The sequence below is a fragment of the Nuphar pumila genome, chromosome 5 (assembly GCF_984573655.1).
Source record: "Nuphar pumila chromosome 5, dmNupPumi1.hap1.1, whole genome shotgun sequence".
Lineage (NCBI taxonomy): Eukaryota > Viridiplantae > Streptophyta > Magnoliopsida > Nymphaeales > Nymphaeaceae > Nuphar > Nuphar pumila.
The window spans coordinates 29,250,873-29,275,842 of record NC_143253.1 but is presented as its reverse complement, the minus strand read 5'-3'; the positions used below and the strand labels follow the sequence as shown (position 1 = coordinate 29,275,842).

The 24,970-nt window shown below is 37.2% G+C and overlaps 1 protein-coding gene across 1 annotated transcript; it reads right to left on the bottom strand.

The window, feature by feature from the left end:
- Positions 1 to 2,471: 2,471 nt before the first annotated feature.
- LOC149837253 (uncharacterized) lies at positions 2,472 to 24,038 on the bottom strand. The gene is made up of 2 exons (XM_090007299.1): positions 23,572 to 24,038; positions 2,472 to 2,980 (listed from the first exon to the last, which is right to left on the bottom strand). The coding sequence occupies exons 1-2, from the start codon at positions 23,756 to 23,758 to the stop codon at positions 2,859 to 2,861; spliced, it is 309 nt and encodes a 102-aa protein (XP_089863425.1). The 5' UTR covers positions 23,759 to 24,038; the 3' UTR covers positions 2,472 to 2,858.
- Between the last annotated feature and the right edge of the window lie 932 nt (positions 24,039 to 24,970).

The following is a 24,970-nucleotide window of genomic DNA, read 5'->3' as shown; positions in this document are numbered from 1 at the left end:
AGATTTTGTATATTACTGTCAAGTTGGTTCTGACATGCTTCAACTTGTTTTTTATTTTTTTATAAGGTAAATTCAGCCACAAACTTCTCCTTCATCTGACTGTCCACCATCCTTGTGACCTTCTCTTTCACTCCCCCAAAACATTTCATTGCAGTTATTCTGGACTGCTCTAACATGCAGTCAAATAAAAAGTCCACTTGAGGTGTACTCCATTGCATTTTCTCTATCAGGCTTGGCTACACTTCTTGTACCTCACTCATTATAGCATCGGTCATTCTAGATTCTAATAAACATGCAAAGAAAGATATATTACATAATAAACATGCAAAGAAAGATATATTACATGCTAATAATCATCTTACAGTTTTCTTACCGAGTAACATGCATACCATTGTAATCGTAGTGATAGAAGACAAAGAAAAAACATTTCTACCAAAACATTTTTTTGAAAACATAGCATGCATTATGCAAATGATATATAGATATTCTTTCAGTTTGTTGTGATCAATCACCCATAGTATGGGTTATGCAAATGATATATAAAGGAAAAGAAAACTTCAGAAACGTATTCTAATTTCTAAGACAAAAATCTGCAGTGGTTAAGCATAAATTTCATCACAGTTTGTATCGTGTCCAGACAGGGAATGAGTTTGTGTACGCACACTCAGGGGAAGGGAGAATCAATGGTTTTCCTTTCCACAATAATTTGTAACTTTCACGAGTCAAAATGAGAACTCCCAAATGGTATCAAGCAAATAACAAATCATCAGTAATATGTCCCACCCACCAAAACATAAAATATATTTTCAATTCCAATATAATATCTAAGAAGTATCAACTATCAACTATCAACTATCAACTATCAACTATCAACTATCAACTATCAACCATCAAACATCAAATAACAACCATCAAAATGACAGTGGGCAAAGATGCGAGTATACTTGCAGCATGCCAACAAAATGACAGAAGATAAAGATGCTTCTTTGTAGGACTTTCAATGTAATTACAGATTGGTGATAATCCAATCATGCAGTACATCATGGCATGAGGAAGTATCATTTTCAACAAGAAGAAAAGGAAAAACGATGAAAAGAAATGACCAAAATCTTAGAACAAAACCTACACAAATTAGAAGCAAAATAGGAAGTAAACATTCACAATTTTGAAACCCACCACATCTGCTAGAAAGAGAGACAGAGATTAACATCCTGTCCCATTCATGCAAGTCTTCCACAAAACTTTTGCAAGTGGTTGAGTCTTTTCAAATTGCAAACCACGGTTGCAACTAGCATGGCAAGAGCCACCTATATTTACCCAAAACCTATCATAATTCTTCTTCATGTTATGTAAACTTTCAAAAACAGATTATCAAACACTTTACAAACTTGGCAACAAACAGAAAATACAGAACGCATACTTATTCTGAACCCAACTTTGACACAACAAAAGTACATAAAAAACAAGGAATCTCTTGGCACAAATGTGTACACAGTCGGTAATACAGAGATCACACTGACAAAAAATCAGCCAAAATGCACAAACCAATCCTCATCTGCACACGCGCAAAGTATTACAGGAAATATGACTGTGTTCCGTTCCAGAACTGGACAGTCTGCCAAAAATCACCCAAACGAGCATCAAAATGGCAAAAATTTCCCCACAACACCCTGGTCCACGCCATTCTACAAACTCCAAACTAAGTGTGGACCAAATCTCAGCTCCAGATCACTCACAAATGAGGGAGTAAACAAAACGCTTAACCCTAACCCCAAAAAAATGAGGAAAAATGCACAGGTAGAATCTGTTATGTAGGAAATGAGGGAGAAACAAAACCCCTAACCCTAAGCCGACTGCTGATTCTCGATAGAAACCTTAAACCAGATGCTCTAACATCACAAACAATTAATAAGCAAAACTCCTAAAAAATGACTTATGAGCAAACCCTAAACCCTAACCAACCTTACAATGCATTCACTCAATAGGTTGTGAGAGGTTTTCCTCTCTCACCCTAGATTGAAAAAATGAGGTTTAGATGCAAAACCAAGAGAGGGAAAGAGAGAGAGATGTGTGAGAGGTTCGCCAGAGAGAGTTTGCCGGAGGGACCGCCCCCATAGAGCCTTTTTTTTTAACTGTGTTCATCCCTGTTCATTTTGTAACAGGGGGAGGGGGTAGAACGATGTTTACCCCCAAAGCTGGAAGCGGCAGATGGTGTTCCGCACATCCGCTGCATCCTATGTTTGTTAAAAAACATGATCCTATCGGCCACCGCATCCCGCACGATGCGCGGGACGGGCGATCAAACATACACTTATGTTCTCAAACGGATGGCTGAAGTTAGAGTGCCAGAATAAGATAAGATAAGCCTACTAGCAATAGGAATCACATTAACTTTAAAGCCCTATAGCAAAAACATATTAAATTTATCATTAGTGTCAATGGCATAATTAAATTTATCTTAGCATCAATGACATAATTACAGCCATCCATATTCTTGATTCAAGACTAAGATATCGTAAGAAATTACATTCCCAGGACTTATCAATCCCATTGTACCTGCAAGAGATAATGCTATCCTGAGACAATGAAGATTATAACAGAATGGACGAGTGATTGTAGCTGTAAATACACATAACTAGACATCTTCCTAAGCAAAACAAAGAATTAGACGACATTATTTCAAACCAATACACAGAACAATGTCCATTTGTTGCTATTACTATATAAAAGATCATATACAGGAGTCAGTTCCAAGTAAACTTTTAGCAACCCCAGGTTCTGTACATAAACATTGTAAATCCACCCACTTCATCTCAGCAATGCTGTTTAGGGATGTGTTGCAGAAGCTTTGATATGGTCTATACTGGTGGAATATTCGAGAATGAGAATCCCTTATAACCCTTGTATGCATAGTATGCAATCCTTGTGTAGTAAAATCCAGGAAGAAAAAGAACGGATCCTAACACCGCAAAGAAGACACCTGCATTAAAAAGCACAACCAAACCAAAAGAAAACTTTAAGAAACAGTATGATTAATCGATAACCTCAGAAGCAAAGATGGTCATAATAAACAAGAAAGAGAAACCCAAAGTTTAAATGGAATACAATGATATTGATATGGAAGAATCGGACCCAATTTATAACCAAATAGCATTATAAATCCATTAAAAATCTAGACTCACACTGGTAACATAGAAAAAAAATAAGATTAAAAATGTTCATAATCTGATAATTGAAATAGGCTACTCCCGGACTCCATTTGCATGGCATACAGAAGAGACCCACAGCACTGATGCAGTTGCAAACTTGCAACGTAAGTGTGAAATTGACTCCCTGTACAGGTTAGGACAGAACATCTTGATCAGGACAGAAAGGACAGTGGTCCTGTCCGGGATGCACTGTCCAGTGTCCTGTCCCACTGTTCCAGGGTGGGGGTCAGTACAAAAAACTTGTGCCCAGTGGACCCACGATCAAACGCACCCTAAGGGGCACAATTCAACAGGAAAACAACAACGCCCCTCCCCCCGATTAATTTTGTTTTGTGATTGGGGTGTGGGTGCGTGTGTGTGTGAGAGAGAGAGAGAGGTAAGAATGGAGGAGAGAATATGTACCCAATAGATGTCTAGCATATATTAATAAGTTTAGTGATGAACTCTAGATTTCCTGTCACCTGTTCTAGCTGATCATAGATATCATCCAACATGCTTATCTGCATAGCTGGTCCAATGGGAACATAATCCAAGGATTTTCTCTTGTTGACAGCTTGCATTCACAGACTCAATAGCTGTTGTATATGTTGCTTATGGAGGCCATTCTCCTATGATGACCAACTTTATAGCCACTCCTTTTGATTTCCACCATTGATTGTCGCATGCAAGATCTAATTGATATTGAATCTCTGTTCGGTCAAGATGTGACTCATTTAATTGGATAAGGGTAACAGGAATAATTAAATGAAGCTTGGATGGCACAAGTTGAATTACTTATATTGGTCTTTCACAAACATTTTGGTATCCTGAAATGGGAAAGTTTCATCCTTTTTATTTTCACTTGTTGGATACCCCTGAAAGAATCCATTCTCAGCTTTCTGAATTAACATGGTTTATGTTTCACTTCATAGATAGAGAAAAATTCATATTATACTCAAACGCAAAGCGAGTTACTATAGAGTCCAAGAGCTAAAAGGTACATCTTTAATTTCACACATATTGCAATGCTTGCAAAATGAGAACCTTGTAATGAAATAGTGAAATTCACTTGGATTACATTCACATAATCTATCTATATTCACACATAAAATTAGGAGACCTTCATGTGTAGACAAGCTTACGAAGAAATCTACAACTCAGCTCATCCCCATTCACAACCTTTGAAAACAAGTCCTTTAAAAACGCGCATAACTCAATAAGCACTGCATTGACCTTCTTGGGTAACGTATTTCTTAGCGCCAAAGGAAGAAATTGATGCAACATCAGATGCAGTCATGACTCTTCAGGTCAAAAATCTTATGCTCTTTCGTACATACACATCGCGACATGTTTGCTGAATAGCCATTTGGAACTTTTATTTTCTTCAAACACTTTACATAATGTAGTTTTCTCCCTCTTGCTCATACAAAAGCATGCAGCAAGTATGAACACTCTAGTAGAATTAGCATGCCTTCATGTATGAAATGCATGTCGTATATTCATCGTTTGCAAATCGAGTCGAGCATTGAGATGATCCTTTCACTTCTTATCCATGTTCAATAAAACATTTGTTCTTATCAATGTGCATGACATCCAAGTTATGACGAAACAAATTATGTTCCCAATAAGGCAACTCAAAAAATTGTTGTTTTACTAGTTCCATGGAAGAGTAAGTTCACTAGCAACTGAGATATGTGCATCTGTATGGAGCTGTATTCATTTTAATTGTGTCATTGAATGCGTGTTTACCTTGTCAATATCTATGATCCATGGGCAAGAACCTGCGATGCCCCATATAACACATTTTCTTGTTGTTTTTTAGCCGCATAGAACACATGCCCTTATGGCAATACGAGCATGCTAACTTCTCTTTTGTACTCCATGTTGATAGATCTGTGTATGCAGGAAATTTGTTGATAATCCACATCAAAGCTGCATGTAGTGGATGAGCCCTAAGGGGGGGGGGGGGTTGGCGTAGTGGGTGGGGCCTTGGCTGCTAGACGGGCAGTCAAGGTTTGATTCTCATGGGTGTCACCCCTTGCACAAGCCAATGCGTAGCATAAGCCTCGGAGGCAGGGGTCCTAGCCTCAGAGTTTTAAGTTGTTGGCACGATGATCATATGTATGGCAGGCTGAGCCAGTGCGATCAGGTCTTCGTGCCAGGTGCAGTTTCTTCAGGTTATAAACTAAAAAAAAAGCAAAACGTAGCTGAAAGTACTCGCTATTTGATGCATCATAAGTGTGAACACCATCGGCCCACAATGTCTTCTACTCCTCAATAAGAGGTTTCAAAAACACATCGATGTTATTCTCAAAAGATTGTAGTCCACAAATAAGCAATGACATCATCATGTAACACTGCTTCACACACATCCATGGAGGCAAGTTGTATGCAAGAGACATTTTTTACATAAACAATTAGATCCAAAGCATATTTCTTACTAGAGGTTTTGAGTAAATAGTACAGTATGTTATGCTCAGCTTTGGTAACTATGGCAAAACATGATTGCAATGCTTGCAAAACATGCCTATCTAAAAAAAACTATGGCAAAACATTATTGTGAAAAAGACTAATCAGAAAACAGAAAATCACTTTCACAGTCCAAAGTATGAACAAAGTATCAAACAACAAAAGGCAATCTAGGTAGCCTCAAAGGAGGAAAGGGGTGGGGGTGTTTATATATATATATATATATATATATATATATAGAGAGAGAGAGAGAGAGAGAGATAGATATATATATATATATGTGTGTGTGTGTGTGTGTTTCTTATTTTGTAATAAGTAATGCCTTTTAGGGGTATTTTGGTACTTTTTCATGGTATAATAGGTACCGGCCATAGGGGAGATTTGGTATTTTTATTTTTTTTTGTTGTTTTGTCTGTTATTTGTTGTTACAAGGGTTTTTTAGCCATTAGACCATATAGTCGTTGGGGGCTCTCGACAGCTAGATATTCTAGCCATTGAAAGCTCCCCAACGGCTATATTGGGCTCCCTTAAGACCTTGTTGTTAGATGTTACGTTTGCATCAAACCTGATCTTCAACAGAGAAAAGTAAGAGAAGAAGAGAGGTAGAAGAGGGAAAACTCGGTGTTGATGAGGATGCACAGGTTCACGATATTTCAACATGCGTTATCGTGGCCTGGTATATTGTATTTAAAACATTAGGTATTAGTTTACAAAGTACAAAGCTATCCCATAACAAATTACAATATTTACATATGTGCCATAATAAGCACGTCAATGCGCAATCCCAGTTTGGGTCTGGGTCAGACCCAAACTGGGTTCAGCATTGCACGACACTTAATACCCTCCCTCAAGTTGTGCATGGTCTTGAACCATGGACAACTTGTTCTTCAAGAACCAAAATTTGTTTTTCGTCAAGCCCTTTGTAAATAAATCTGCCACCTGGTCTTCTATAGGAATGAAATGAGGCTCAATCTCTTTGTCTTCAACCTTCTGTCGAATGAAATGCCGATCTATCTCAATGTGTTTTATCTTACTGTGGAAAATAGGATTAAAGGATATATTAATGGCACTTTGATTGTCACACAATAAGATAGATTTGGAGATCTGTTCCTCCAATTCATTCAACAAACGTCTTGTCCAAGTAGCTTCAGCAGTTGCAGCAGCCATTGATCGATATTCAGCCTCAGTGCTTGATCTAGCTACTGCTTTTTGTTTTCTACTGCTCTAGGATACTAGGTTTTCCCCAAGGAAGATGCAATATCCGGAAACCGACCTCCTTTCATCAGGATCTCCTGCCCAGTCCGCATCACTGTAGATCGTGGCATCATGCATGCTTCCTCTTTTCCAACTTTTCTGATACACCGACCCATCTCCAATGGTACCTTTTAAGTATTTCAACATTCTCTTGACTGCATCCATATGCCATGTTCGTGGCTCATGCATGAACTGCAACACTTGATTAACAGAATAAACAATGTCAGGGCGAGTAAAGGTAAGATATTGAAGCATACCAACTACACTTCGATATCTTGTAGGGTCGGGGTACAAATCTCCATCTTGTGAACTGAGCTTTTGATGTAAGACACTCGGTGTAGACAAAGGCTTGCAATCTTGCATGCCAAATTTCTTCAATAAATCCAGTGTGTATTTATGTTATGTCAAGGTCAGGTAACCATCCTTCCTGTCTACCTCGACACCAAGGAAATAATGCAAATCTCCCAAATCTTTCATCTTAAACCTTTGACTTAATAGTCTTTTTATTTCTTTAATGTGATTCATTGAATTCCCTGTAACTATAATATCATCAACATATATCAACAATAAGGTGGTTATGCCTTTATCCTTGAAGATAAACAATGAGTGGTCTAAGAGAGATCTAGAGAACCCATGCCTCTGTATTTCTAAGGAGAAACTCTTAAACCACGAGCGAGAGGCCTACTTCAAACCATATATGGCTCTTTTTAGTCTGCATACATATGTGCTTGGGTCTCCCTCAACATATCCTGAAGGTTGTTCCATGTAAACTTCTTCCTTCAAGTCTCCATGAAGAAATGCATTTTTGACATCTAATTGACTTAATGTCATCCATGTTTGACAGTTAAAGACAATATAATTCTTATTGTTTCCATTTTGACCACGGGACTGAAAGTCTCATCATAATCCTGACCATATTCCTGTGTAAACCCCTTTGTAACAAGTCTTGCTTTGTATCGTTCTATAGTACCATCGGGTTTATATTTGATTTTATAAACCCACTTGGAATCAACAACATTTTTGTTAGGAGGTCTGACAACAATTTCCCATGTCTGACATTCATGAAGCGCTTCCACTTCTTCATTCATGGACTGAAAGTCTCATCATAATCCTGACCATATTCCTGTGTAAACCCCTTTGTAACAAGTCTTGCTTTGTATCGTTCTATAGTACCATCGGGTTTATATTTGATTTTATAAACCCACTTGGAATCAACAACATTTTTGTTAGGAGGTCTGACAACAATTTCCCATGTCTGACATTCATGAAGCGCTTCCACTTCTTCATTCATGGACAGGAAAAGTTGAAGGTCCATAGAAAAATTATTGTAACTGACCCACCTGTCAATAGGATGTCTGATTCTATTTGAACTCCTCAGATTTTGAACAGGCACATAAGTATCTGATCCAGTGTGAGGAGCAGGGGGAGTACCTTTTTCTCTTCGCGCATATACATACCCTTTAAATTTGTCAATAGGATGCGATTGTGGGTCTGCCCCTCCTTCAGTGTGTGAAGCTCCACCGACCTGATCACCAGATTGAGGTAAGCATTCTTGACCTGAGTTAATATCATTTTGGTCAGCTGAATTAGTTTCTTGAGTACATTGAGGTGAGCAATCACCATAAGCATCTGCAAATAATTTTGCATTCATCCACGGATGATAAACTTCATCTCTGGGAATTCTTTGACAGGTATTAAATGATACATTTCCAAGATTATTCTCGTCAAACACAACATTCCTGGAAATCTTAACACGCTTAGTCATAAGGTCATAACACCGATAACCTTTATAATCATCAGCATATCCCACAAATCTACACTTGGAAGCCTTTGGTTGGAATTTATTCCTGAGAGAATCATCAATATGAACATAACAAATGCATCCAAACACAACCAGAACATTATAATCGGGTTGAATGCCGAAAAGAGAAGAGAATGGTGAACTATTTTGCAAAACTGTCATAGGCAGACGATTTACGATATAGACGGTTGAATGGAATGCTTTTGTCCACAGACTAATGAGAAAATTACTGCCGTGCATCATGCTCATGGCCGTTTCAACAATATGTCTATGCTTTCTCTCGGCAACCCCATTTTGTTGTGGCATATGTGGATAAGACACTCTACGCTTTATTCCATTACTTTGGAGAAAATCAGTAAAATCCCTTGATGTATACTCACCACCTCCATCACAATGAAAATGCAGAATATTGGTAGAGAAATGGTTTCAAATAAAGGCATGAAAGTTGTGAAATATAAGAAAAGTTTCAGACTTATGCTTCATAAAGAATATCCAAGTATAACGAGAGTAGCTGTCAATAAAGATGAGATAATATATGCTGCAAGAAGAAGAGCATACGGGCGCAGGACCCCAAACATCTGAATAAACAATTTCAAAGGATCTTGAAGCTCTTTTATTTATAGAATCAAAAGGAAGTACATGACTCTTACGCATCTGACAACTGGGACACTTTTTATTACTGATCTCAAGAGTTAAACTTAATTTAGGAATTAATTTGCTTGATACAAGTTTCTCAAGAAAAGAATAATTGCAATGACCAGGACGATCATGCCAAAGACTTGACTTATTACATTTGGAAAGACTAAAAATGGACTCAGGACCTGACTTAGATGACTCAAATTGAAAAGACTTAGACTTCAATAAGGGCTTCAAGACTGAACTGATACGCGCAAATGGATCTTCCTTGAAGATGTACATATTTCATTTTCGCTCCCCTTCAGTGAATATCTCCCTCGTTTGAAGATCCTTGACATACATAGAAGAGGGAGTGAATTCAACATAAGAATGTGTATCATCAACAAGTTTAGACACAGAGATGATGTTCTTTTTTATATTAGGAGCATGAACAACATTTGACAAATTGAGATACGATTTTGACAGAGGAATGATTGCATTACCAATGTGAGAAATGTGATGGTGAGATCCATCTCTAGTAACAATACTATTTTTACCAAAGTAAGGAACCGAGTTCGAAAGCTTACCAACATCGCTTGTAACATGGGTCGCTGCTCCTGAATCAACATACCATGATCCTTGATCATTTTGTTTCAAGTGTAACCCAGACAATACTGTCAGCAAAAGTTGTTTCACCTCCCCATCAGACTTGGTAACATTATCTTCCTTCTTGCTCTCAGTGTTTTGCAATTTGCCTTTATTTTGAGGATTAAACCAACAATGTGCCTTAATATGTCCCTTGTTATTGCACAGGTAACATGTCAGGACAATTCTTTGAGTTTGATTCTTCGCATTAGAGTTGAACGGCATATTGGGTGTGGGAAGCAAACCTGGACCTCCAAATCTACCACAACCTCTTCTACCTCTGAAGCCATTTCCTCCACGACCACGACCAAAGGAGAACCCAGTGGCTAAGACATCTTGGGAGTCAGATTGAGCACCAAAATCTTTAGTGATGCCTTTCAATGACATTCTGTATTGTAGAAGTTTTGCCCGGAGGTCTTCAAATGTGGGAAGCACAACAGTGATGTCAGCAATACATGATAATCTGGGCCTAAACCATTCAATGTTTGTTGCACTTTAGCCTTGTCTGGCACTTCATATCCAATAATGGCTAGTTGATCTGTAGTAGTTTTCATCTTATTCAAGTAATCCATGATAGATAGACCACCTTTCTTAAGAAGCTGGAATTCACGCTTGAGAAATAAAACTCTTGCTTCAGATATCTGAGAGTACCTGAGAGTATGTTTGTGTCAACCTGTTCCACAATTTCATCGTTGTGCAGTCGTCGAGAATAGCAACTAGTACTTCCTAAGACAGAGTAGATGTGATGTAGGCAATTAATGCCTGATCCTTTCTCATCCAAGAGACATAATCTGAGTTGCGAACAAGCTCTGGTGGGGCAGGTATTGATCCATCCAGGTGACCAAAGAGATATTGGCTCCTGATAAAGGGAACTATTTGTCTTTTCCAAGTCAGGAAATTAGAATTATTTAACTTTTCATAACCGATTTGGCTAAGAAAGTTTGATGACAAACTAAACTGGGTTGAAGAAGAATCCATGATTATTAGACACGTGAATATAACATAGAAAATACTCTAAGAGAAGGTTAATGAAATGACTAATCAAACTGCAGGATAACGTGACTGTCTAAGTTCAACCCAGAAGAGAACTGATTATAACGGAATTCGGATCTGCTGCTTTTTTTTTACAGATATCAGATCACGTAAATATTCAGAATATTAATCCGATGTTAATGAATCAAGCCACCTGACCATGCCGTGTTTGATTAGCAAGAACCAAGATCACGATGAATCGTGATTTGAGATAAATCAATGATAAGTTTTGAAATAAGTTATGTTTGCATCAGACCTGATCTTCAACAGAGAAAAGTAAGAGAATAAGAGAGGTAGAAGAAGAGGGAAAACTCGGTGTTGATGAGGCTGCACAGGTTCACGATATTTCAACATGCGTTATTGTGGCCTGGTATATTGTATTTAAAACAATAGGTATTAGTTTACAAAGTACAAAGCTATCCCATAACAGATTACAATATTTACATTTGTGCCACAATAAGCACGTCAATGCGCAATCCCAGTTTGGGTCTGGGTCAGACCCAAACTGGGTCCAGCACTACACGACACTTAATACTTGTCTCTTGTATATATAATGGACATCTTGTCCCATTTAATGTGTGCTTTTCTGGAGCATTTGTTGGATTAATAAAATTATACTTTTACTTTCGTGTTAGTGGCTTGTGTGTGCTAGAGTGTTGCCTTCTAGCCCTTGGTGGCTTATGTGCATGTCCCTTGGTGGACTTATGTGTGTGCACATTGTTTCCTTATTTCATTATATGGTATAAAAGACAATAGGCTCTTTATCTAAGTCACAAGGATTCGGCCTACCGGGTGCCGCACCCGCGTCGACGTGATGCGGCGCCGGTGCGCGTGCGGGTGGGATGCGGTCAACACACCCAAGGTAATTTTTGTCCAAATTTAAGACTAAAAAAAATGCCCAATGTTTTATTGCTTGAGAGGAGGAGGATTAGGGCAAAATACTTTTGCCCTAATCCTCCTCCCCAGCCTCCCTCCTGAAGCCGACGCCGATGGTTTCCGACTCCTTTCGGCCACTCCTCCTCACTTATTAGGTACGTCTCTCTCTCTCTCTCTCTCTCTCTCTCTCTCTCTCTCTCTCTCTCTCTCTCTCTCTTCTCTCACTCTCGGTCGTTCTCACTCTCAATCACTTAGAATGAACCTCTAGTAAGTTCCCTCACAACCATGATGTCAACTCCCTCTGCTATATCTCTCTTCAATGTGGAAGAGTCGGCTAGTTGAAAAAGCAAAAGAAAAAAAATAAGAACATTAAGCAGCATTCATGAAAGAGATCAAAACGTATCTCATATCTTTATCTTACCAACCTAGAGAAGCTAACATATCAAAGTCATCAATTATCAATAATAAAAAAACTTTGTTGAATCAGATAATAAAACATTTAATTCATTTTTGTCTGAAATAGATAATAGATATTACAGAATTTTCATTTTTAATGCAAGTTGAGCATGAATCAAGTTTTCCTTTTACTGGAAAGAGGGAAACAGTTTATTGGGCTTCAACATATATCAGGAGTTGAAATGACCATAAGATTTTCAAACTTTGTGACTCAAGAATGCTGATGTGGCTCAAAACAGGATCTGTGATTGTGCCACCATCACTCTCTGATGGAAGGAGACTGAGGTCAAAAGAATGATACAATCACATGGAGAACATAGTCTATCCATGTTACCTAATGAAGATATTATGTAAATGCTCTTGGATATATAAATATACATATAAAGTCAAGGGTATCATCATATAAGGATACACTCATGAATGACAAACCACCCCATCCCATTTCGAAAAACCCAGTCTAAGAAGTGACATTTAATCTAATATGATTTGTGAGATATTAAGGTGTTGTTTTCTTCAAATTTCTCTCATTCGATCATACTATGAAAATATTTTAAAGATGCATGCCTTTTAATAAGGGTATATGATTCTTGTTGAGACACATATCTAAAAATTTGTTCGTTCATTCTCTGTCATCTGAATGCAATATCGAAAGTTTGTTTATTGTGAATATGCTTAGAAGATATTGCAATAGTGCAGGTTTCATTCGATGTTTTTATATTATTGTTGCAATCTTGAATTTGCATTGAAAATTTAGAATGAATGTGAATTTATCCAACTGATTCACATTTTTTTATATTAGAATGGGTTTTGACTATTTTTTTGTGTTTTCAGGATAAAAATGATGGATAAAGGAAAAACACTTGTGTCATCCTCATTCCCACATGTGAGTTCTGCTGATAGTTGTAGTATGAGTGATGATGCAGAGACATTATAGGTACATGTAGATAATCTTGCAAAAATTGAAGGTGGTGAAAACAAGAGATTTCGACGCAAGCTCTGTGAAAGAGATTTTGTTGGATCTTACACAAGAGTTAAAGCTCATTTGTTGAAGATACCAGGACATGGCATTTCAGAATGCAGAAAAGTTGATGAGGCAATGCGAAGACAATACAAGAAAATACAAGAAGAATATGAGAAAAGAAGTGATTCTTGTGCAATTAGTGTGCCATTTGGAAGCCACCAAGAAGATGCTAAAAAAAAAGAAAAGTCAATGTAGGAGGTAGAGGAACAGGAACGATAAAAGCATCATTCAATACATATGGAATGGAGGAGATGGATAAAAAAGTAGGAAGGTATTTTTATTCTAGTTCACTCTCATTTAATGCAGATAGAAATCCTTATTGGAAGGTAGTAACTTCTTTGACAAATTATAATTTGAGTGGCTATGTACCTTCAAGCGCAGAAAAACTATGAACCACACTTCTTGCAGAAGAGAGGGCAAATGTGGAGTGATTACTAGAGATTAAAAAATATTCATGGGAGCAAAATGGAGTTACTATTGTTTCTGATGGGTGGGCAGATATTCAAAGGCGTCCACTAATCAATTTTGTTGCTTCTTCGCTTAGTGGCCCAATATTCTTGAAAGCAGTTGATGCATCTGGGGAATATAAAAATGCAGAGTATTTGAAGGGGTTGTTTATAGAAGTCATAAAAGAAGTGGGTGATCAGAAAATAGTACAAATCATTAAAGACAACGCTCCAGTTTGTAAAAGTGCAGCATTGAGTTTGGAGAGTAAGTACCCTCATATTTTTTTGACTCCTTGTGTAGCACACAGCTTAAATCTGACCCTCAAGAGCATCTGCAACCCCAAAGAAGAAGAAAATTTACCAACATATGCTTTATGTTCATGGATTGAAAATTTAGAAAGAAATGTCAAAAACATTAAGAATTTTGTTGTTAACCACCATCGTGCTAATGCTAGATTTAATAGGCATTCTGACCTGAAAGTGTTGAAGGTTGCTGAAACACGTTTTGCATCCATCATTGTGACGATGAGGATTAAAAAAGTGAAAAATGATTTGGTTAGCATGGTGACTGGTGAGAATTGGACATTCTATTATGTTAGATAAGAGGATAATATAAATCCTATTACATAGTGGTCAATATTTGGATAAGAAACACCTCTTCTCCAACGTCTTTCATTAAGATTGTTATTCCAGCCTACTAGTTCATCTTGTTGTGAAAGAAATTGGAGCACATATTCTCAAATCCACAACATGAAGAGAAACAAACTCACCAGCAAGCGTGCAGAGAATTTAGTATATGTTCATTCAAATCTTTGACTAATTTCGCGAACCAATGATGAATACAAGTACTAATTTGCTTTGTTGGTTATTTGATTATTTCTTAGTTTTTCATTTAAATATACTTGTATTGTATTTAACATTTTCAAATTGAGTTTGTAATGCGGACAAGGAACATCCAAATTTTGGAATGTAAACCCAAAAGAGTGTGACTTAGAGGGAAAGCATGATTTCAACATGACAAACATGGATTTATCTTACCCCAGACTTCCTTCTTATGATGCATTTGATGATAAAGCAGAAAATTATTAAGATTCATTACTTGATCGTCATATACATTATAGGATATACTTTTGGTATATAATTTAGTTCTTTTCTGCTTTACTTATTTGATTGATATTTAGGTTGATTTAATTGCGGTGTTAGTTTTTGTGATGTATAATATAATTGTAGATTGTTAATTTGATATATTGCATGCATGATGAATGATATTATGACAATGTTAACTGTTAAAACTTCAAAATTATATATATACTTATAATTTTTTACATTTTTGCCCAGCCGCACCCCCACATCCAAGGTTTTTTAAAGTGTCGCATCCCCGCACCCGCACCCATGTGACATAGCTCTTGATTTTATTGGTGGACCTACGCGATGATCGAGCTTCATCTTTGAGAACATGCCAAAGCTTCAAATCTTCATAAATTCTCTCTCTTTCTTGCCTCGCCAACTCTCTTGCTCATCATGGAGGAGTCCGTGTTCATCATGCCCATCAAATTAAATGACTCCAACTATCGTACTTGGGTCTCTATTATGGAAAATCGCATTCTATCAAAAGGCCTCATCAAGTACATCGAGGGAGATTGTCCGGAGACTCAACTTTCATTCACAAAGATTGTGGATGGAAATGTGAAGTTCCTTAAAGAAGATGTCATCCCCACTCTTAAATTCGAAAGAAGGCATATGGAGTGACAGATGAACAATGCCAAAGTATTGGCATGTACTTTAAGTAGTGTAGATGTTTTCATTCTTGATAGTGTGGCCCAATTCAAAGTGGCCAAGGAAGCATGTGAATTCTTCAGAGACATGTACACTATGAAGGAGATGGCTCATTAGTGGAACCTCTATAAAAGAATGATGTCCATGAAGCAAGGAGACAAATCCATCTGAAATGATTACAATGTAATGGCCTTCTTATGGAGAGAACTTGTTGCTTTAGAGCCAAAATGAGAGACCACTAAGGATCTTTGCCTTAGACATGAACAACTCAAAAGAGAACAATTTTTCATGTTCCTTAATGGTCTAAGGCCAAATTTGAAGGGGTAGAATGATGTTACTCCATAAATCCAAAATTCCTTCTCTCCATGAGACTCTTATCGAGTTCAGTATGACAGAAGGAAGATTAAAAGAGGACAAAAAGACAAAGTTGGTGACACCGTTCTTGCCGCCTCTAAATCCAATGTCTCTGCTTAGGCATATAAACCTCCACATTTTGTAAAACAAAACAATAGAGGATCTAGAAGGATCATTTGTCCCCTTTGCAAACAGTCAGGAGACAAAAAAACTGGTTTGCCCCAGTTAAAGAAGGTGGCTTCTATTGGAGACTTCTCCATGACAAACACCGATGTTAACAAAGGAGGACACCTCAAAGATATTTCAATTGTACAATTGGCGCCGCTCTACAACAATATTTAAAGACATCCACTTCCACCTAAGGTGCCACAATCTCACCCTCTTCTCCTTCAGGTATGTCAGCTTGGATCCTTGACACAAGGGCATCTTTTCACATGATACCTAATGGTTCTTTACTATCCAATTGTCGCACCAATAAATATTTCTCTAGTGTTTCTACTGTTGATGGCACCTCTTTAAAAATCACAAGCATTTGAGATTTCAAAAATGATTCCAAAATATTTTTTGTTCCGAAAGTTAGAGTTATTCGTAAATTGAATTTGAACTTACTATCATTTTCTCAAATTTTTTATCATGGGTATGAAATCTCTGTTTCATCTAAGGGTTACTTTGTGCCAGTCAGGGAAGCTAATTTGGGGAAGGCCACACAAGAGGAGATTTATACTACATGGACTTTTGTGTATTTCAAGAAATTTGTTTTGTAACTATGCCCAAGAAAAGGATATAGAAACTTGACATACAAGACTAGGACATCCAAGTGTATCTAAACTTTCTCTTTTTCCTTTTTTTGAAAAATTTTGTAATAAGAAAGAAATTGTGTGCAAAAATTGTGTTCTTGTGAAAATGAAAACTCTTCCTTTTATTCTAGATCTTATAAAACCAAAAAATCTTTTAAATTGGTGCACTCTAATATATGGAGACACGCTCCGGTCATGTCTAAAGAAGGATTTTCCTATTATCTCATATTTGTTGGTGATTATACTAAGTATACTTGGATTTATTTTCTTAGGCAAAAAATCGGAAACATTTTCTTGTTTTAAAGAATTTTATAACTTAATCAAAAATCAATTTCAAACTAACATACAAATCTTTCGTTCGGATTCGAGAGGTGAATTTCTATTACATGAGTTTAGGAGTTATTTAAAAGAAAACAAAAAATTGCATCAAAGATCTTGTCCAAGATCCCCACAACAAATTGACTTGGGCGAAAGGAAACATAGACAATCACAGAGACTACTAGAACATTACTTATTTTAAAAAATGTTCTAAAAATGTTTTGGGTTGAAGCCGCTCTCATCTATTTGATAAATAGAACATCATCTTTCGCTTTGAAAAACATTTCTCCGTTAGAAAAACTTTTTGGAATTGAACCGGATTTTAAAAGGCTAAGAGACTTTGGTTGTAAGTGTTTTATGTTTTGTGAAAGAAATGATAAATTGTCTCCTAAGGCCATTGAATGTGTTTTTCTTAGTCATAGGGAAAATCAAAAGGGTTATAGGTGTTATAAAAAATAAAAAATATTATATTTTGAGAAATGTAACCTTTCTTGAAAGAGAAAATGGTTTTGAAAAAGATATAACTAAGAAAGATAATGACTATTCTTTCTTGTTTGATTTGTTGCCCAAAGAAATAAATGAATCATCTATCATTGATGAAGTTTTTGTAAATGATGATTACATCACTAATGAACCAAGTAATGTTGATGGTGATTGTAATCATGATGTTGGTATCAATTCTCCTAACATTGTTGGTACTAAAGACAATATTAACAAGACCTTAGGAGGTCTATATGCCTTGTTGTTAATCATGAGAATATGCCTTAGGAGGTTTATTTGTTAATCATGAGGATATGCCTTGTTGTTAATCCTAACATTGTTGATATTTGAGAGCTCAAGGTCTATTCCCAAGGTAATAATGAGGAACATCCATGTGCACTAGATAAATTCACGCAAAATCAATCCATAGATGTAACAAATCAATCCATAGATAGACAAACCTTAGGAGATTGGATCGTATATCTAGAGCTCCTAGTAGATTCGTGTCCTATAAGTTTTTTTCCCCTATATATAAAGCATGTCTATTAGCCACTCATGCCCTTTTTTGAACTATCTACTTACAAAGAAGTCAAGGATTACTCTCATTGGGTAGACGCTACGCATGTTGAGTTAGATGCCCTCCATAGAGCCAAAACTTGGGAAATTGTGAACCTTCTTCTCTTAAGGAAGAAACCCATAGGATGTAGATGGGTATTCAAAGGCGGAGAGTCCGTGCAAGCTCACTTAAGCTCACTTGAAAGCTCGAAGAGCCTTCTCAACCAAAGACGAGAGTTACGAATGGGAGAAGCAATAGAAGCTTCCTAAAGCAAACGCTTTGCGCAAAACGAGCAAAGCCTAAAAGATCGACTTTCATCGGTGTGGTGTAGGGAAGTGGAGTTAGAAAGCCATATGATAGGTGGTTAACATCATAATCACAAATATCAGTATCAGCTATATCTCGATGAGCTATTTCTTGAGATAATATAGGTTTAGTGATAAATCTCAAGAAAATATAAGGGCTTAAAAATATAAAAAATAACAAAAAAAAAAGTAAGAAAATATCATGTTTAGAAAAAATACATAAATAATAAAAGAAATAAGTAAAACATATTTAAAATGTAAAAAATAAAAAAAAATGAAAGAAATAATTGATATTATCCCGTTATTATCCCAATATTATCCTAATATTATCACGATATATATAAATTTCTGATATTTTGAAAATATCACGATATTTTACCTTTAATATCGTTTTGTCATTCTATCACGTTAATATCGCGATATTTTCAAAATATCGGCGATACATGTGACTATGGTAACACCAAGAGTGATGAAACTTTAGAAAGATATAAAGCTAAGCTAGTAGTTAAGGGGTATGCTTAGGAATACAGGATTGACTATGAAGAAAACCTTGGAACCTGTAGCTAGAATGACCAGTGTTAGGACTCTTATAACGGTAGCCTCAATTAGAAACTGGCTAATTTATCAATTAGACATTAAAAACGTTTTTCTTAATGTGGATCTCAATGAAGAAGTGTACATGGATCTTCCATCCGAGTTTGACATTGAAAAGGGTAAGGTTCTTAAACTTAAAAAAACTCATTATGGTCTTAAATAGGCCCCTAAGGATTGATATGATTGTTTTAATAAAGTTATTATTGAGAACGAATTTATTTCTTGTTATACTGACATTGCTCTCTTTATTAGGATTGCATGAACATGTATAATTGTTTTATTATTGTATGTTGATGATATGATTATCATTATAAGTGATATAAAAGGGTATTGATGAGGTTAAAAATGTTCTTAAAAGAAACTTTGATATGATTGACCTTAGTTTTCTAAGGTATTTTTTAGGTATCGAGGTTGCGTACTCCCCAAGAGGATATGTACTTTCTAAAATGAAATTGGCTTTTGACATAATTACCAGGTCAGGTCTAATGAATGAAAAGGTAGTGGAAACTCTTGAGGTAATCAACATAAAGATGATAGTCAATTATGGCATTCCATTAAAGGATCCCACTCCCTATCATCAACTAGTTGGGTCTCTCTATCTCTTGACCCAACATAGGCCATGTAATTCACACTGCAAGCCAATTTCAATATGTGCCCACTACCTGGTTGTTGTTATGAGAATCATCAGATATTTAGGAGACACTATAACCAAACGCGTTTTATTATCCTATTTCTCATCTCTTGATTTAATTGCTTATATTGATTATGATTGAAGATGCAGCCTTAATGATCGTATTTCTACTATAGGTTATTGTGTGTGTTTTTGTGATTTACTCATATCTTGAAGATTTAAGAAACAACAAAAGGTGTCTCTCCTCCACTGAAGCCAAGTATCGAGCAATGAGAACTACCACTATCGAGATTGTTTGGTTAAAAAGTCTATTAAAGGATATGGGTGTTATTATCTCTACTCCATTGAAGATGTGTTGTGACAACAACAGTGCTATCTATATTGCTAGTAATCACACCTTTCATGAGCGAACAAAGCACATAGAGAGGGATTGTTACTATGTTCGAGAGGAGTTTCCATGAGGCATTATTGGACTCCCTTATGTCACATTCGATTACCAAATCGTGGACTTCTTCGCCAAGGCTTGGCGGCTTTGTCGGTGCCTCATTTTTTGTTCCGTCTTGACAAACTTTTAGTGATCGCACCAGTTTGAGGGGCAGTGTAACATATATATATATATATATATATATATATATTGTGTGCGTGTGTTTCTTATTTTGTAATAAGCAATGCCATCTACAGGCATTTTAGTACTTTTGCATGGTGTAATAGGTACGAGCCATTAGGGGAAGATTTGATATTTTTAATTTTTTGTTTTTTGTTTTTTGTTTTTTGTTATTTGTCTTTTATTTTTTGTTATAAGGGTTTTTTCGGTCATTAAGACCATATACCCATTGGGAGCTCCCCAACAGCTATAATGGGCTCCCTTAAGCCCTTGTCTTTTGTGTATATAAGAGACATCTCGTTCCCCTTTAATGTGTGGTTCTCATGAGCATTTGGTGAATTAATAAAATTATACTTTTACTTTTTGTGTTTCGCCTTTAGTGGCTTGTATGTGCTCTTGAGTGTTGCCTTCTAGCCCTTAGTGGCTTATGTGCATGTCCCTTGGTGGATTTATGTGTGTGTTTACATTCTTTCCTTATTTCATCACAAGGCAAACCCGCTAACTTTCGAATCCAACTCCTTTATTTTCTTCCTGAAAATCAAAACAGAGGGAGAAAATATTTTATTCAAACAAAGGAGCAGAAAAGGTTGTAACAAGATGCTACACCTCCAAAACACAAGGACATTTAGACATCAAAATGAAGGAAAGAGAGAACAATTTTTATGGTGCTTGGTTGGGGAGAAGCTTGACCACACTAACTGAGCTAGTCAGTCCAAAGTGTCCATCCCAAGCTACAACAATTAAGCCCAAGATAGTGTTGTGAAAGGTGTTACATCCTAAAAAAAAGAACACACAAACCATTGAACGTGAAATCACATGCTTCTTTAACACCATCGAACTCACTTACAGGGAACAGAAACATTGTCTTCCAATACGAATTCAAACTTCCTTGATGTTGGAAGTGCATTTTCATGTTAATATGCCTATATTTTCTTTTTAATGTTAAAGTAATTATACTTTCCTTTTAGAAGTTATGCTTTTATTACAAAGGCTAACTTTATGAAGGGTATTTATGGTAAAAATATGCTTAAAGATGTTATCTACAAAGACTGTTTATGGTGAAAAGGGTTAATGCAGTTAATTAAAGACACAAGTTTTATATACTATTTTATGTTACTTTCTATTCATTTTTATTGTCGCTTATTACTCACTCTCCCTTATGCTTCCCTTATATACATTTCTTAAACACTCACTTCTTGCTTCACACATCTTGCATCCACTTTTTAGTCCCGTAAGTACAATTTAGACATTCAGATGTCTATGGTATTTGATAGGGGAACATGATGTGCTTCTCTACATGAGCTGGTCAGTCCTGAAGCATTCATCCCAAGCCTCACAAATGTAAGTAGGGCGGAACATGATCCAAGCTTAGGCTGGAAAAGCTCGGCTCATCCAAAGATATATGTGTTCAAGCTCGGCTCGAGCTCGAACCGAGCTTGAATTTTATCTGTGCAGACTCGGCTTGGGTCAAGCTCCAGACGAGCTGAATTCATTTAAAAAAGTGAAGAATTTTAATGCGCAAGAGGTGGGATTCAAACCTACCCCCTCATACATGAAAGGCACACGTCTTACCCAGTTGGGAAAAAATTATTTTTGTGTTTAACAGTCAACAAATATTATACATATCCATAAACTTATATAACCATACAAGGCAAGCCTAATTGAGCTTGAATGTATGATCAAGCTCGGCTCGTTTATATTTAACGAGCCAGAGTTTTTGTTTAAACTCAGCTCATTTACCTACTCGGATGAGTCCGAGGCAGGCTTAAATGAGCTCGAGCCGAGCCCAAGCTAGCTCGGCTCATTGTGCAGCCCTAAATGTAAGCCCAAAAGTGTAAGCCCAAAAGTGTATGTCCTTTTGTATATGCCACATAACAACAACCATGATTCAGAGCCCCCTTGTAAAAATCCTATCATTGCATTCCTAGCATACTTCAGAACCCAAATCATTGATAGTTTGTACAGATTAAACTTCAGGAATAAAGGAAAACTTGATCCACTTACAATTAAGCCCACATTACAACCATCAGTATAAAATCCAAACAGCATTTCTTGTTGGGGTTTCACTCGATATCAACAAACTCAAGCATTAAATGAATTGATTAATTCCCCTTATCCACAAACCAAAGCAAACTTCCCTGATGTTGGGAGTACATTTTCATGTTAGTATAACACAATAGCTATACTATCTTTTTAATGTTACAATAATTATGCCTTCTTTTTAGAAAATTATGCATTGATTACAAAGGCTACATTTGTGAAGGGTATTTATGGTGAAAAGGGTTAACGCATTTAATTGAAGGCACAAGTTTTACATACTTTCAATGTCAGTTCTCATTTGTTTCAATTGTTGCTCATTACTCGCTCTCTCTTATGCTTCCCAAATTGCTTTACTCTTAATGCATTTGGGCATTTGTTAAGCACTTGCTTCTCACTTCACACTTTGCACATCCTTTATTGCGTCCACTTTTTCCATTGTTAACTACAATTTATTCAGATCTCTGTAGTATTTGATGGGGGGATACACTGCCGATCTACATGAGCTGGTCAGCCTGGAAGTGTTCATCCCAAGCCACACAATGTAAAGCCAAAGAGCATTTCATCAACCATGATCCAGAGCCCCCTTAAAAAATCCTCCCATACTTTAGGTCCTAAATCCTGGATACTTTGTATAGATTAAGCTTCAGGAAGTAAAGAAAACTAGATCGATTTACATTTCAACATCAGGACCCATCAGTATCAAATCCAAACAATATTTCTTGTTGGGGTTTCGTTTGATATCAGCAAACTCCAATCATTAAATGAACCGGTTAATTCCCCTCATCCACAAACCAAACCAAATGGATCATTAACCACACCAGGTGAAGCACTCCCTCCCAGAAACCCCGTTCTGATAATCAGTAAAGAGAAGAGGAACAGGATGAGATAGCGCAACCACGAAAAGCAAAGCAATTTCCCACAAAACATTAAGGATCGTACAAAACCCTAACCCGATTGCAATTAACCGGAGAAGAAAACAACCTCGAAAAATAAGATAATCTAGACATCAAAACACTTGAGAACGAAAGAAGAGCAATTAGAACTAATCAACTGGAATTACTTAATCAACCAAGCGAACAGCTCTCAAAATCATCATCGCTGTCGTCGTCAAGCCTTATCCAAACGAATGCCGGTCCCGAGTCTGGATAGAGAACGACGATCGGGCGCAACCGGGGAACCGGCCGCGAAACTTCAGCCACGTCGTATGAATATGAGTTCTAAGCAAAATTTCGCTAATTCCGCAAACGATCCAATTCCAGGACGGAATCGAAAGAGGAATTTGGGGCAAAATCGGGAGAAGAGGAGAGATTTACCGTGGGCGGTGTCTCCGCCGACCTTGTGGGCGGCCATAAAGATGCCGATGACGATGCCGAGGACGCCGAAGACGAGGAGGGAGACGGCGAGGGCGATCTCCTTCACGGGAGGCCGATTGTAGACGACGTAGGACGACTCCAATATGTCCTCGTCCGTTATGGAGAAAGCCTCGTCCACGTACGCCATCGAAAGCAACTCCCGCTAGGGTTTCACGGGACGAACTCTTGCAGAGAAACCAAATTCTCAGAAAACAGAGAGAGATAGAGAGGCAAAGGAAGAATATGGGTATCCTGAGCAAAAGAGGAAGGTGAAGAAGAAGAAGATGACGACCAGAGAGAGAGAGAGAAAAGACTTCTGCTGCGATTCAGAAAAGGTACAAGGAAGGTAGCCCAGTTCATGGGACAGTAGGTGAAAACTTGAAAAAAAAGCCATCCAATTTGTTACTAAATTGAAAGAAAATCTTCCCAGTATAAATTTTGTGTGCCGCATAAATACAAAAATGCCCTTTGCTTTTGTCAAACTGGCAGCACAAGAGTATGGACTTGACGTATGGGTGTTTTAGAGAGTGTGAATGCTTCTTTCTATCTTACATGGAAAAAATCTCGACTCTTTGGAGGGAGCGTTCACAGGTGCCAGTGGTGTTCGGGTTCGGGTTCGGGTTCGGGTTCGGGTTCGGGTTCGGGTTCATATGATGTTTCGGAGGACCTATCTTGATACTAACCGTCCAACTGATGCATCTGGATGGTTAGGATTAGTCCACGTCCAGGTGAGAATGTGGACGCATCATCCTAACCATTGGCTGGAAGGTTAGGATTTAATGTAGGATGCATCTCATCATGCGTTAAATGATGGGAACCGAACTCGGGTGGGTCGGGTCTTGGTTGACAGAGACGTGAACGATCGGATTAGATTAGATTGGGATGTGGTGGAGGTGCAAATAGATCAGATATGGTCTTATTATGCCAGATCCAAGTATCAAGTGGAAATGCAAACAGTAGATCCAAATCTAAATCAGATCAGAAGAGGCAGGCTCTAATCTGGATTCGAAATATATGTTGGAACTTTGGACCAAATAAAAAAAGATCATAGAGAAGTTCTTCACCTGTCAAAAATGCATTTGGATTGGATTTCAATACGAATACAAATTTGATCTGACTTAATGTATTAATTCAAGTCCAACACATAATTCGTTTTATGAAATCTGAATCTAAACCAAGTGCATGCTTGCATCTTATTTTAGGCATCTAAATATGAAAATAACATGCTGGATTCAGATTTGTTATCTGTCAATATCCAATCCATTTTCACCACTAGGATGTAGGCACCGAATCCCACAGGATCTGACCTAATTGGATTTGGATACAAATGGAGAAAAAACTAATATTGAATCCTATTTGA

Coding starts and splice junctions, on each gene's coding strand:
- LOC149837253 (XM_090007299.1), bottom strand. CDS start 23,758: ATGGCGTACGTGGACGAGGCTTTCTCCATAACGGACGAGGACATATTG. Junction 2,981..23,571: donor CGGCGGAGACACCGCCCACG/GTAAATCTCTCC, acceptor TTTTTAATGCAG/GTGTCTTCTTTGCGGTGTTA.